Genomic DNA, 16,094 nt, shown 5'->3' with positions numbered 1-16,094 from the left:
GCAACCATTGCATGGAGTGGTGTAATTTTGGAGGTTGACGTTGTACTTTATGAAATCCATGTGATTTCCCTCCGCTGGGCGACCCTATCAGCAGCAGATGGGGAGGATTAATCATAATGCCTTGTAAGAGACGAGAGTTATCTGTCCCAGGCCACGCCTCCAGTTTAACTCCACTCTGTAATTAGCAGAGTATCTGAGGATACTGGTGAATATGTTATCTCCTGCAGTTTGATCTCAGCTCGCTGTTCCTGTTATACAGCAAAGGGTTTTTTATAGGAATGCATCTTCTAAGTGACATGCAGTTGTTTGAGTAATAGCTCATTGTTGTAATGATGCATGTAGTTCTTAATAACCCGCCATTAAGCTTTTACTGCTTTTAATGCCATAAGCCATTCCATTGATAGGTTTTATATATGAACACGGTAATGTTGGAAATGAGTTATATCCCCCGTCTCCCCACTACATACTCTGTCTTTGTAATGTTACTATGGGTGAATGCGTGCTGCTGCCCTGAATGGGATGATGTCATTAATTAGCTGTGGGTGGCATGTTGAACACTAGAGGGAGACAAGCTCCACCATATCATCATCATCATCATCAGCGCTATTCACTGCAGCGCCACAAGGGCTATTTTTGTCTTCTTTTGTTGACCATGTTTTATATCTTGACCATTCTGCTACAGGGGGAAATTTCTTTAATTTTTTGAAAGTGTGACAATGTGGGCTTTCAGGGGTGCCCTTGCGGTAGTCACGATCACAGCTCATGTTTGAACAGAAATGGCAAAGTGAACCAATCCGTATTGTAGCAGATCAATCTGTAATATTCGTGTGGAAACTGAATATATGTTTATCTTACTGAAGTGTGGTTTTATTCCTTAAGCTCAGTGGGGATTTGCTGCTTTCCCTTTTTCAAAGGGAACACATCTTTCGTCTCCCCTTGGGCAGTGAAGAAATTGAATAGAAACGTGGCCGTGGATGAATGCAAAACGTGACTGTGCCTGTGTGCTGCTGCTGCTCTCCCCATCAGTGGGAGAGGGGCTCCCTCTTGTGGCCATGTGTCACTCTGCAGGGTTCTAGTCAATTCCATTTCAATTTGGAAATAACTCTCATTCCAATTTTTGTCCCCCATGATGAAATTGAGAATGGGACTGTGGATCTGTCCTTGTCTGTTTGTACGTTCGTCATATGCATTATCTCAGACAGCGCTGGCCCGATTTTGACTAAACTTGGGTGAATGATGCATCTTTCCATAGAGATCCGACATTTACAAAATGACACTGATTTGCCCAAGGCAGGAGCTATAGTAATTAACTGAAATTCGTTAGTCACATGTAATATCTCAGTTGGTCCAAGCAGGGGGCGCTGCATCCTTCTTAGGGTATGACATGTTTTCTGTTGCCTTTTCCTCAATGATTTTCTATGAGAAAATGTGGAAGTCGAATTGGAATTTCTGTTTTCTTCCTGAATTGAAACGGGATTGACTCCAACCCTGGTAGTATGTGTCCTGGTGGACCTGTGATTCAGCAATGTCTGTCTCTATAGGAACGAGGCGGACAGCGAGGAGGAGTCCATGGCCCACGGAGGCAGACTGCAGAACCATGACAACCTGTACCGCGTCCACATGCCCAGCCTGTACAGCTGTGGCAGCAGCTACGGCAGCGAGACCAGCATCCCTGCTGCAGCACACACCGTCAGCAACGCCCCCGTCACGGAGTACATGTGAGTACAGTAACACCAGTCCCATGGAACACTCGTCTCAAAGACGATCACTGGGGAACAGTGGGTGCACTTCCCCTCCACTTTGTCAGTGTTGAAAGGTTCAAAGCAGGCTGTGGTGGTGAGGAATGTGAGATACCATGTGACCCAGGGCTGTGCTAGCACAGGCTCCAACGTTTAGGGCACCGCTGAGAACGAGAGGAGCGGTGCTCTGCTCTCCCATAGAGGGTCACATTCTGGCGGCCACGAGCGATGCAGCTGTTGCTCTCCAGCTGTGGCCCTTTGAAACCCAAGGCCAACAGCCTTATGAATGGACCTCTCTGGATGGGGGCTGGGGGAGGGGATTTGGTGGTACTTCTGGTTTTGGTGGATTGTACAGCACAGTACAGCCTGGGATGTACTGTGGGATTCTGTGTCTGTGGTGCCTGTAGGGGTTTAAATGGTATCATGAACTATTTGTATATGTGGGTGTACGTGCTTCTGTGGCATGGAAAATATATTTTGAGGGTCACTAAGTCATGTACGTGTTTGTGCACCTGTTTCTGTGCGTGTGTGTGCGCGCGCATGTTCTGCAGCTGTAGTTCAAACCCCGCCTGTGTTTAACCTTGGAGTGTGTGTTTGTTCTGTTACACAGGACCCAGAATGCCAATGCCTTCCAGAACCCGCGGTGTGAGAACACCCCACTGATAGAGAGAGAGTCCCCTCCTCCCTCGGTAAGTGTCCCAATGTCTACGTTATACACTGATGGACCGAACACCTCCACTGACTGGGCCATTTGGCAGCCGTTGTGTAGGACACATAATGATGATGATAATGAAAGATCTTTCCGATGAGATCTTGTTTTAAAGTTAAGTCTGCCAACCGGGCCTGGCTTTGGAAATGATGTCTCAGTGTAGTCAGTGCAGTCATTGCATTGTTTTTGCCTCTTATTTTGACATATTCAAGTGAGTTTGGCTCACAGTAAGAGCGAGAGTCAACATGACGATCCTAGCTACCAGTCTCCATAGGTTGTGTGTTGTAAGTCAACCTGAATCCCTCCGTCAGTGGTCCCTGGTCCTCCCTGGCTGGTTGCCCTCTTGTCCCGGAGGCTGAGCCCCTCCTTGGTGTCAGTGTGTCTGCTTGGGCCTAGACTCTGCGCTGTGTATCTTCTCTATACTGTCTTGTCGCTGTTGTTTTCTTTCCTGCAAACCCACACAGTTGTATTTGACTGCCGGCATGGACAGTTACAGCCGCAACAACTGGCAGTTAAAGCCCTCGGCGAGTGAGAGATCGTTTTGGTAACCTCCTCCGATTTGCTAACAGGTACAGACAATGCCCCCCCCCCCCACCTTCACTTACTGACCTGTGTCCCCCCCCCAAACCAGTCTACCCACCCCAACACCCACGCCGTAACCAGAGTTACCTGCCACCCCACTGCCCTCCTGTGTCTTGCTAGTGTGACCCCTCACCTAACGCGTGTCCCCTGACTGTGGCCTTGGGCAGCATGCCTTCCTATCCCCCAGCACTGCAGCTGTTTTAGGTGGTACACGTCACGTTCTTGTCCTGCCTTCAGGCCCCACCATGGCCTTTCTTTCACAAACATTTAAGCCTACGTCCAACAAGAAACGACATTCACGTAACTGCGTTGCAGTCTGCCGAGCCCTTCAGACTGTTGCGTTCCCCTTTCCACCTGGGGACCAGGGAGGGTCTGGAAAGGAGTGGACACTGTGAATGACATCTGAGTGGACTTCTTTAGGGATTGACGGTTTTGAAAAATGAATGAGTTAATTACTGTAGAGGAGAACAACTTTATCCAGTTTGTTGCCAGGAGATTCCCCTGGTCCAGGACTTGTACTGGTTCATTTTGGAAGTCTTGAGTTCTTCTGTGAGCCAGAACATCTTTCTGCTATTGTCAGGTTGTTCCACCTATGTCTCTGTCTCTCTCCTGGCCTTCAGAGCTCATAGATGTACACTATAAAGGGTAGAATGGCTCCTGAGTGTGGAGTGGGATGATCTCCACTTCACTTTACTTCTAAGTCTAAGATATTCCCATTGAAAGTCATGTTGATCTGGCAAGGCCACTTTTCAGTACAACCGTGTGCAGGGTATAACGTCTGGTTATATCCAGTTGGCCGAGCATGGCGCTGGCAACGCTGATGATCCTGGGTGCACGGGTGCAAGTCACTTTGGATAAAAGCTAAATGGCATGTATATTATATAGGAGCTATAGGCAAGTGAAATAAGTCCTGTTAGTTCTGTAAACCTGTCACATCCTTTCACAGAGTATGTACTGCAAGTGCACCTGGTTTTGTGTCTGCTCCTTCCTTTGCAATAAATACATTGTAATGTACACAGATGTGACAACCCAATTCTAGTGTGGTTTATTATCTCAGTATGATAAGCCCTTACTTTCCCATGTAGAAACATACTATATATACACTGGATAAATGGATGGATGGATGGATATATATTGTTGATTAGGTAGATACAATGGATATGGTAGGTAGATGGATACGATAGATGGATAGGGTAGATAAGGTAGTTAGATACAGTAGATGGATACAGTATCTACCTACGGTATCTGTCTCGTATCTACCTACCGTATCTACGTATCTATCTATCTACGTATCTATCTATCTACGTATCTATCTATCTACGTATCTATCTATCTACCTACCCTATCTACCGTATCTATTGTATCTACGTATCTATCTACCGTATCTACCGTATCTATCTACCGTATCTATCTACCGTATCTACCGTATCTATCTACCGTATCTATCTACCGTATCTACCTACCGTATCTATTGTATCTACGTATCTATCTACCGTATCTATCTATCTACCGTATCTATCTACCGTATCTATCTATCGTATCTACCTACCCTATCTACCGTATCTACCTACCGTATCTACCTACCGTATCTATCTACCCTATCTATCTATCGTATCTACCTACCGTATCTACCTACCGTATCTACCTACCGTATCTACCTACCGTATCTACCTACCGTATCTACCTACCGTATCTACCTACCGTATCTACCTACCGTATCTACCTACCGTATCTATCTACCGTATCTACCTACCCTATCTATCGTATCTACCTATCGTATCTACCTACCGTATCTACCTACCGTATCTATCTACCTACCGTATCTACCTACCGTATCTACCTACCGTATCTACCTACCGTATCTACCTACCGTATCTACCTACCGTATCTATCTACCGTATCTACCTACCCTATCTATCGTATCTACCTACCGTATCTATCTACCGTATCTATCTATCGTATCTACCTACCCTATCTATCGTATCTACCTACCGTATTTATCTATCTATCGTATCTACCGTATTTATTTATCTATCTGTCGTATCTACCTGTCGTATCTATCTACCCTATATATCTGTCGTATCTACCTACCCTATCTATCTGTCGTATCTATCTATCTGTCGTATCTATCTGTCGTATCTACCTACCCTATCTATCTGTCGTATCTATCTATCTGTCGTATCTATCTGTCGTATCTACCTGTCGTATCTATCTACCCTATATATCTGTCGTATCTACCTACCCTATCTATCTGTCGTATCTATCTATCTGTCGTATCTATCTGTCGTATCTACCTACCCTATCTATCTGTCGTATCTATCTATCTGTCGTATCTATCTGTTGTATCTACCTGTCGTATCTATCTGTCGTATCTATCTGTCGTATCTACCTACCCTACCTGTCGTATCTACCTGTCGTATCTACCTGGCGTATCTACCTGGCGTATCTATCTGTCGTATCTACCTACCCTATCTATCTGTCGTATCTACCTACCCTATCTATCTGTCGTATCTACCTACCCTATCTATCTGTCGTATCTACCTACCCTATCTGTCGTATCTATCTGTCGTATCTACCTACCCTATCTACCTACCCACCCTATCTACCTACCCTATCTACCTACCCTATCTACCTACCCTATCTACCTACCCTATCTACCTACCCTATCTACCTACCCTATCTACCTACCCTATCTGTCGTATCTACCTACCCTATCTATCTGTCGTATCTATCTGTCGTATCTTGCTACCATATCTACCGTATCTATCTACCGTATCTTGCTACCATATCTACCGTATCTATCTACCGTATCATACGGTAGGTAGATGGATACATAGATTGGGTAGGTAGGTAGATGGATACATAGATTCGGTAGGTAGGTAGATGGATACATAGATTCGGTAGGTAGGTAGATGGATACATAGATTCGGTAGGTAGGTAGATGGATACATAGATTCGGTAGGTAGGTAGATGGATACATAGGTACTGTAGATAGATGGTTACATAGATACTGTAGATAGATAGATACGGTCGATACTGTAGATACGGTAGATAGATACGGTCGATACTATAGATAGATGGATACGGTAGATAGATACGGTCGATACTGTAGATAGATGGATACGGTAGATAGATACGGTCGATACTGTAGATAGATGGATACATAGATACGGTCGATACTGTAGATAGATACAGTTGAAGTCGGAAGTTTACATACACCTTAGCCAAATACATTATAAACTCAGTTTTTCACAATTCCTGACATTTAATCCTAGTAAAAATTCTCTGTCTTAGGTCAGTTAGGATCACCACTTTGTTTTAAGAATGTGAAATGTCAGAATAATAGTAGAGAGAATAATTTATTCCAGCTTTTATTTCTTTCATCACATTCCCAGTGGGTCAGAAGTTTACATACACTCAATTAGTATTTGGTAGCATTGCCTTTAAATTGTTTAACTTGGGTCAAACGTTTCGGGTAGCCTTCCACAAGCTTCCCACAATAAGTTGGGTGAATTTTGGCCCATTCCTCCTGACAGAGCTGGTGTAACTGAGTCAGGTTTGTAGGCCTCCTTGCTCGCACACGCTTTTTCAGTTCTGCCAACAAATGTTCTATGAGATTGAGGTCAGGGCTTTGTGATGTCCACTCCAATACCTTGACTTTGTTGTCCTTAAGCCATTTTGCAACAACTTTGGAAGTATGCTTGGGGTCATTGTCCATTTGGAAGACCCATTTGCAACAAAGCTTTAACTTCCTGACTGATGTCTTGAGATGTTGCTTCAATATAGCCACATAATTTTCCTCCCTCATGATGCCATCTATTTTGTGAAGTGCACTATTCGCAACTGCTGCAAAGCACCCCCACAACATGATGCTGCCATCCCCGTGCTTCATGGTTGGGATGGTGTTCTTCGGCTTGCAAGACTCCCCCCTTTTCCTCCAAACATAACAATGGTCATTATGGCCAAACAGTTCTATTTTTGTTTCATCAGACCAGAGGACATTTCTCCAAAAAGTACCATCTTTGTCCCCATGTGCAGTTGCAAACCGTAGTCTGGCTTTTTTATGGCGGTTTTGGAACAGTGGCTTCTTCCTTGCTGAGCGGCCTTTCAGGTTATGTAGATATAGGACTCGTTTTTCTGTGGATATAGATACTTTTGTACCGGTTTCCTCCAGCATCTTCACAAGGTCATTTTCTGTTGTTCTGGGATTGATTTGCACTTTTCGCACCAAAGTACGTTCATGTCTAGGAGACAGAACGCATCTCCTTCCTGAGTGGTATGACTGCTGCGTGGTCCTATGGTGTTTATACTTGCGTACTATTGTTTGTACAGATGAACGTGGTACCTTCAGGCATTTGGAAATTGCTCCCAAGGATGAACCAGACTTGTGGAGGTCTACAAATATTTTTCTGAGGTCTTGGCTGATTTTGTTTTTGATTTTCCCATGACATCATTTTCTGGAATTTTCCAAGCTGTTTAAAGGCACAATCAACTTACTGTATGTAAACTTCTGACCCATTGGTATTGTGATACAGTGAATTATATTTCAAATAATCTGTCTGTAAACAATTGTTGGAAAAATGAATTGTGTCATGCACAAAGTAGATGTCCTAACCGACTTGCCAAAACTGTAGTTTGTTAACAAGAAATGTGTGGAGTGGTTGAAAAACAAGTTTTAATGACTCCAACCTAAGTGTATGTAAACTTCCGACTTCAACTGTAGATACTGTCGATACTACAGATAGAGACTATAGGTAGATACTGTAGATACTATAGGTACTGCAGGTAGATGCTGCAGGTAGATGCTATAGATACTCTAGATAGATACTGTAGATACTATAGGTAGATTCTGTACATACTATAGATACTGCAGATAGATACTGCAGATACTATAGGTAGATACTGTACTTACTATAGATACTGCAGATAGATACTATAGGTAGATACTGCAGATGGACACTATAGATAGATACTGCAGGTAGATACTGCAGGTAGATACTGCAGGTAGATACTGTAGGTAGACACTGTAGATGCTGCAGGTAGATACTGTAGATGCTGCAGGTAGATACTGTAGATGCTGCAGGTAGATACTGTAGATGCTGCAGGTAGATACTGTAGATGCTGCAGGTAGATACTGTAGATGCTGCAGGTAGATACTGTAGATGCTGCAGGTAGATGCTGCAGGCATATACTGCAAGTAGATACTGTAGATACTGCAAGCGGATACTGCAAGCGGATACTGCAAGCGGATATTGTAGATACTATAAGTAGATACTGTAGATACTATAAGTAGGTAGATACTGCAGATACTATACGTAGTTACTACATATAAGTAGATACTGTAGTTACTACATATAAGTAGATACTGTAGATACTACATATAAGTAGATACTGTAGATACTACATATAAGTAGATACTGTAGATAGATACTATAAGTAGATACTGCAAGTAGATACTGTAGTTGCTATAAGTAGATACTGTAGATGCTATAAGTAGTTACTATAAGTAGATACTGTAGATACTATAAGTAGATACTGTAGATGGATGCTGTTGATACAGCGGATAGATACTCTAGATACTATAAGTAGATACTATAAGTAGATACTGCAGATAGATACTATAAGTAGATACTTTAGATACTATAAGTAGATACTGTCGATACTGCAGATAGAAACTGTAGATACTATATGTAGATACTGTAGATACTATATGTAGATATTGTAGATACTATATGTAGATACTGTAGATACTATATGTAGATACTGTAGATACTATATGTAGATACTGTAGATACTATATGTAGATACTGTAGATACTATATGTAGATACTATAAGTAGATACTGTGGATACTATAAGTAGATACTTTAGATACTATAAGTAGATACTGTCAATACTGTAGATACTATATGTAGATACTATAAGTAGATACTGTGGATACTATAAGTATATTCTATAAGTAGTTACTGAAGATACTATAAGTAGATTCTATAAGTAGTTACTGAAGATACTATAGATAGATACTTTAGGTAGATAGATACTATAGGTAGATACTGCAGATAGATACTGTAGATACTATAGGTAGATACTGTAGATAGATAGTACTCGTAGATACTGTAGGTAGATACTATTGGTAGATACTGTAGATACTATAGGGAGATACTGCAGATAGATACTTTAGATACTATAGGTAGGTACTGTAGATAGATAGAGGCTTCACTACAGACCCTGGTTCGAATCCAGGCTGTATCTCTGTGGTAGAATTCCAAATGGTATACAGGTAAGGCAGTTAAGGGACAAAATTATCTGTATTTCAGGTTTACTTCCCATCACAGACTGAGCATGCAGTTAATTATTGCCATTTCCAACCAAAATGCAGACTGAAGCTTGATTTTATGCACCAGGCAGTTACATTTCTGATCTCACACACAGACCGTTCAGAGCCAAATCTGAGGGTAGGGGAATCTGAGATATTGAGAACATACTGCTGATCCTAGGTGTCCACAATAGGCTGTCCAAATGACTCCCAGGGTGACATTCCCACAAGGCAAAACCTCGGTGCTGTATCCTGCATGGACTCTGCACAGTTACTCAATTTAAAATGAATGGTCATGTTTCTTTTTTGACACTAGTGCTGCATCTGTTTTGCAGCGTCAGAATGGGGGACCCTGAATGTTTTCTCTGTTGGTGTTGTCATCTGTGATGTGTGGAGCTTGTTCATTCTCCAGCCCTCAAAACCAAACCCTCTCTATTGATTTGTTAAGGTGAACTGTTCTCAGCTTGTTACATTAGTATTGCTTTTTTGATGTCAGGGCAAAGACCTGCACTTTCAAACATAGAAAATATCAAATATACACCACTAAGGCAGAGGCAACATGTAAAGACTTCTGTCTAGATTACAATGTTTTCCGGAGGCCCTTTCATGACTTTTCCATTTTTTTATAGTTCTCTATTGGATGAAAATGTTTTATCTGTGAATACACGGGTCATCCCATGCTGTTTTGTTACGCCTACTTTTCTCTTTCTCTCAACAGTACACCTCCAGCATGAGGGCCAAGTACCTGGCCAACAGCGGACCGGGTCCCAGTACCTCCACCCCCGTTCCTCCACAGCACCCATCACAGCACCAAGAACACGACTCTGCACACCACTCACGACAGCACACTCCACACCGCCCACCACATCACCCAGCGGCACAGCTCTAGACAACACCGGGGCGTGACCCACCAACAGACACACCAGTGTGGAACCACCTAGCCTCTGGAACCTCTTCTCCAATGCCCCTCAACATCTCTGTGACGTCATCTCCATCCTCATCCAGGCTACAGTCTCAATCTCCTTTCCTCTTCGCTCTTACTAGCCCTCTCCCCCAGCAACTTCAAACATCTGAGCCAAATATGTCTTTTGAAGTGTGCTTGATGGCAGAGCTAAGAAAGGAACGCGCAAGGCAGACGCATCATTTAAATAGTTCTGTCGTCATTACAATGTTTTCCGTAGGCCCTTTCATGATGTTTCCACATGGCCAGTCTGGGCTGGGCCACAGCAGAGCAGCTAGCCAGTGCATGGTGAGGGCCAGTGGGAGGTTATTTCCAGCATTGTGTGATCACTGCCATCTGCTTCATGGGCTGCTAGTGGACTGACTGAGTGGTGGCCCTTGTTCCCCTGCTACCCCCTACCACCGCCTCGCCTCAGTGCTGGGCCATCCTCGTGGCCCAGGGACAATACAGACTAATGAGGCAACTGGCCTCCAGCTCTTCATGAACGATCTCTGCTCCTTTTCCTCTCCTCTGTCTGCTCAGTCCACCAAATATCATCTTGAACGGAGTGATACTGTCTTATGTGAGGATATGTTGCTCAAACAACATCTTTTGGTTTTATTTGTCTGCCACTTTTGGTGTCTCCCTGTATTTAATATTGTATGAAGGAGATATCCACAATCAAATGGTCACCGTGTTAACCACTGCAAAAAGCACTAGTTATGGTGCTGTGAAGGAGAGAACACCTGACTAAATAATGAAACTAAAGTGCCATTGCTTTGGTGAGGACTGAGACCGTTATGGGAATATCTAGGCTAGCACTGATTGCTATTGATAGTGATTTTGTTCAATATGTTGCTACGTACTGTACTCTCTCTCTCATTGCTGTAGGAGATGTTGAGCAATGCCTTACACAGAGAGCTGTGGAAAGGCCTAGAAACTACTGTTCCCTCACACACTTTTACAGAACTAAGCCTCTGTCATAGCAAGTAGGGATCCAGGCACGGTTCCTCCACGGTTGGATGTACCTCAACAATACTATGGCACTGATATGTCTCAAAGACAAAGACCAGTGTTTCTCAAGCGTTCCGTGTGAGTGTTCTTCATAATAGTGAAACATCTCAGTTCCTCATGTAATCCTGTTATCTGGAGGACTTGCAACACGACCAGTAGAACGCCTGATCGAGGAAAGGGCATTAACATCAGTTGTATTATCCGGTCTCTCAATCCATGTGTCTTGACGAGATCACGTTGACATATCATTACTACTGTCTAACAAGATGAGAGACTACTGATTTCTTATTTACATAGACATCAGCTTGTTATTGCATTTGTCTGTACAAACACACTGTGAGTGGGACCAGTTATCTTATTTCATAATGTCTTACAGTAGTGGGTCTATGACTGGAAAAGACTGGGACCTCTTAACTCTTACATTAGTCCTGACCTGCATGTTTGTGGCTGTTGTCCCCCCTGGAGGGAGGTTTTTCATTGGAGTGATACAGTATGCCACTATTCCTGAAAAATGACTGAAGCTACATGGATTTTGAACTGGAGATTTTTGCTGTGAAAAACAAGTTTATTTTCGATTCCAGCGTCTGCTCTTGGATGGTGTGAACTGAAAAGACGGATAAAGCTCACTAAAGAAGAGCAGCTGTGAACGGTGGGACACGCTGTCCTCAACAATACCATAGACCGCTGTTATCAGAACTGTCATTCTCATTACATTGAAGAGTTTGGTTAATTGAGAATATGCTTAACAAAATGTTCACACTTCTATGGTAAGGTTTTCTTCTCAAACGGAACGGAAGACTATTCAGACGAGGAAAGGAAACATTTCGAAACTAACGGAAGAGCAAGCTTCTTTTCAACAGACATATGAGGACTGGTTCCTGATTGCTGAGAGACAAAACAAAAGAGGAGTTTTCCTCCACCATTATAAGACTCAATTAAAATATAATTTGCAGTGCTCTTCTATTAGCCAGGCATCTTGTGTTGGTGTTCCTCTGCGTACAGTGGTCGGTGTTTTTGCTTGCCAGTCTCCTGTCCTCCCAACAGATCTCTGACCGCCTCACAATGTTCTCCTCTGCTGAACCCTATGGATATAGTCACAGACTGTAACATCACATTACATCCCGTATCTGGAGGCTGTGTACATTAATTAGTATGTATTTCATCTGAAGAGGGGTAGAATACATGTATTCTAGTGTACAATTATGCATGTTACAACAGCCATGAGAACTGCAAAATGGACATCCTAATGCACCAGCATTTCATTGTCACAAAGATGTGTTTTGGCATAAAGAACTATTTTGGAGAGAAAAAATGAAACTGCAGGAGTTGTTTCACAATGGGTAAATTGAAGAAATGCTGTAGTGACACAGGTTCATTTGTACCATTTTACCTTTTCAGCAAGAGCATCCTACTTTTCTGTGGACTCCTAAAGCATGGTGCCCCTTCAAACGTAGAGTGAAATATTGTTGTACGTTGTTGCTACCGGCGCTTCTCTTGGCGCCTCTTTGTTCTGCGTTGTAATCAATATGAGAGGTGTGGTTCTTTCTTCAGACTGTGCCAATAACCAAACGCAACACCTTACCTTTACTATGATCTTTTTAAATGTCTCACTTAGGCCTGTTTGTACAGTTCATAGCACTGTGGTTGCCTGAGCAACCAAATGAGGAAAATGAGCCCTACATTTTGAACTGAAAATGTCTTGTTCTTTTATTCTCTGTGTGAAAGACCATTTATGATAGTAATGATGCATTTTTACTGTTTTAGAGTAGTCATATTCTCTTTGTTAATATTGTAATGCTAGACCAATATACAGACTTTAAAGGGATACTTCAGGATTTTGGCTATTAAGCCCTTTACTTCCCCAGAGTCAGATGAACTAATAGACCACCGTCTCTGCATCCAGTATGAGGTAGATCTGCGAGCCAATGCTAACTAGCGATAGCTGAATGAGTGGAAGTGTATGGTATCTACTAGCAAATGCGCTAACGCTAGTTAGAAACTTCCTTCAAACTGCACGCAGAGACATAAAAATGCTATCCACAAGTTCATCTGACTCTGGGGAAGTAGATAAAGGGCATTAATTACCAAGATCCTGAAGTATCCCTTTAAAACATGTTTGCTAAATGAGCTGGTGAAGCTAACATTTTCTTTGTCATTGTGATATCTCTTTTTGCTTCATAAAAACAAAAAAGTAATTTACCATTGATTCTTTTTAGTGTTCATTGCATATATTACGATGTGTAGCAAGCAGAAAAGGTTTTTCTTTTATGTGAATACGATATAATTTGTCTTTCATTGCTTTGTTTTCATAACATTTCCCTGTAGATTTACTCATTGTTTTTATATTATTTTAAAGCAATTACTAAAATATTGTACATGTTAAACCTGTGGTTTTATTGAGCTTGAACTCTGTGTTTTGAGATTAAACCAACCTTACCTGTAGAACCCTGACTTGTCTTTACATGTAGTGAAGAATAGACAATATTGATCATAACTGTTTTCAAATGGACAGAAATGCATGATTTATACGAGAGTTTGATTTTAATTTAGGCTTCCACTGTAAAATAATGTAGGCTATGTGCAGCTATCAATGGTAGAACAAAGATAACAGATTTCTTGCTCCACTTGGCTGACATTGCTACCTAGTGCTACTAGTCACAGCAGAACTGCACAGTGTCTCAGTAAATATATCTGCATAGTACTCTGAGGTGATGGTGGTTTGTTGATACAAGTATTTTGATGTTCAACACATCAGGCTTTGTTACAGGCAGTAATATAGCTGAAATGTATTTCTGTGATGTGCAGATTGAAAGGCTATAGGTCTGGATGTCCTGTTGACTGGAGGAGAAAGGCTGCGTTGTCTGTGTAACCTCACTGGGCCGACGGCAGGCGAGAGGCCAGTGTCAAACAGCACAGACGTCCAGCATTGTCTCCTTCCTGTAGGGCAGAACGTCAGGCAGCTGCTGTCTCTCCAAGACTGGCGTCCTGTCTAGTCTAGGGGGGTTGGAGGGATGGAAACGTGGATGGAGGAGTGAATGGTCCCTCGATCCTGAAAGATCATGAGCCAAAGTACTTTAATCCTAGTATTTTGTTCATCCCATGTTACAACAAATGTAATGTTAGGAACTCAGCCTTTACGATACATTAATTTCACAAACATGACAGAAATGTCCAACAAATCCTTTTAAATCAAATCGGTTGTCATGTGTTCTTCCAACATAGTATGAACAAAGAAACCTGTTCAACACTTTTTCCTGGATCGTAGGATGATGATAAGTGAACAGCTGGAGAAGTAGAAGAACTCAGCAGCTGTCCATTCCTTCTGGCCACTCACTGCACTGTCATCAGTTTGGAAGGTACATTTAGTATCTCACACCAGATGTGAACTTTTTGGTAACCCTTTAGGATATACGTTAAGTATGCATGGAGACGATGCCTATCAGATGATATTATTTGGTCTTACATGTAAATGGTTTATGATGCTTACGATATTCTCTGAATTAAAAAAAATTTATTCTAATTCAATATTCTTGTCTGAATATATAGCAACCACATCTACCTCCTTCCTTCCCTGCTTCGCAAAGTTTCAGTTTGACTGAGAAGTAAAGAAACAAAGCAGAACGGTGTTTAAATAGTCTTGTTTCTCCTGAAGAGGCAGCCAAGTTTTTCACAAATGCACCGGAAATGTATTCAGCGAGAAGGAGCGCGCTAATGACATTTCACACAGTCTTACTCTTGGGGAAATTGAATTACTCCCCATTGTTGGATTGGAGGAATGCATTGCTAATGCATTGAGGTGGAGGGCTGAATAGCGGGGCGAGATGGTGCCAGGGCCCTCTGACCCCCAGCAGACACTTCCTGAGTCGGGCCTGGGCGCGTAGCCAGATGCTCCTACACTAGCACAGCTAACTCTCCTCTGGAGGATTCTAACCCCAGCTATCTCTCCAGGACTCAGAGCAGCTGCATGACAGACCAGACGGAAGAAGCCTATTAGTGTACATGCCTCTCTAAGTTGTTATCCATTTTAGCTAGAATTAGAAAAGTCTAATTCTAGAGGATGTCTGTGTATTCTCATCCACCCTTTTTTTAACACAATGTACAGTACTGTCCTGTGGGACTGAGCCTGGCAAAGAGCAGTGAATGCAGGTCTCTGGGCATCTTTGACTGGAAGGACGTCCTACCAGGCACATTGTAGTTGGAGTCATGGGAGGGCCCGGGAGTCAAGGAGACAGGGCGGGTTGCTTGTCCCTCCTTTGTGGCTGGACTCAAAAGAGAGAGGCAGCTGTATCCTTGGGGGGCGGGGGGTGTCTGTGTTACTCACATCCCACACACACCAGGAGGGGGAATGAGGGATCGCTGGAGCTACTCTGTTATCCCCTCCCTAACCTTTTATTCCATGGCTGTGTGGAAAACCAGTCATTTCAAAAGCAATCATTGGTATTGGTGCAGGGTAGTTAACTTTTCAAGCAAATCCCCTCCTCCCTCTCACTGTCCTACTTTTTACATTGATCTAAACCGTATCCCTTTTCGTTCCTAGGCTTTGAGGGCCGTCTTGCCTCCTGGGCAAAACTAATGTCTTGAACCAATGTTTTTCCACCACCTCTGGTTTAACAAGGTACATTTTCACATTAGTTTGCCACACTTGCCGTGAATGTGGCCACATTCCTCCTGTAGAAGCAACAATGGCTGGAAATGGCATTTACAGAACGAGCTATTGTGTTAGAAGGCAGGGAGACTTGTATATCGCTACAAGGAACGGGTCTTCCTCTGTGGTGACGATTGTCTTGTTGCTGGT

General features: G+C 42.8%; 1 protein-coding gene across 1 annotated transcript in view; it reads left to right on the top strand.

Annotated features, from left to right (window-relative positions):
• Nucleotides 1–13,744, top strand: part of LOC115171152 (protein tweety homolog 3) — a 69,578-nt gene extending 55,834 nt beyond the window's left edge. The window contains exons 12-14 of the mRNA XM_029727693.1: nt 1,542–1,718; nt 2,350–2,428; nt 10,064–13,744. Coding sequence (XP_029583553.1) covers nt 1,542–1,718; nt 2,350–2,428; nt 10,064–10,234 — 427 coding nt within the window. The 3' untranslated portion in view covers nt 10,235–13,744. The remainder of the gene's footprint in view (nt 1–1,541; nt 1,719–2,349; nt 2,429–10,063) is intronic.
• Nucleotides 13,745–16,094: the final 2,350 nt, after the last annotated feature.

This window comes from Salmo trutta, chromosome 32, assembly GCF_901001165.1.
Source record: "Salmo trutta chromosome 32, fSalTru1.1, whole genome shotgun sequence".
In the NCBI taxonomy this organism is placed as follows: domain Eukaryota; kingdom Metazoa; phylum Chordata; class Actinopteri; order Salmoniformes; family Salmonidae; genus Salmo; species Salmo trutta.
The sequence above is the reverse complement of the archived record's forward strand: the minus strand, read 5'-3'. Positions and strand labels throughout refer to the sequence as shown.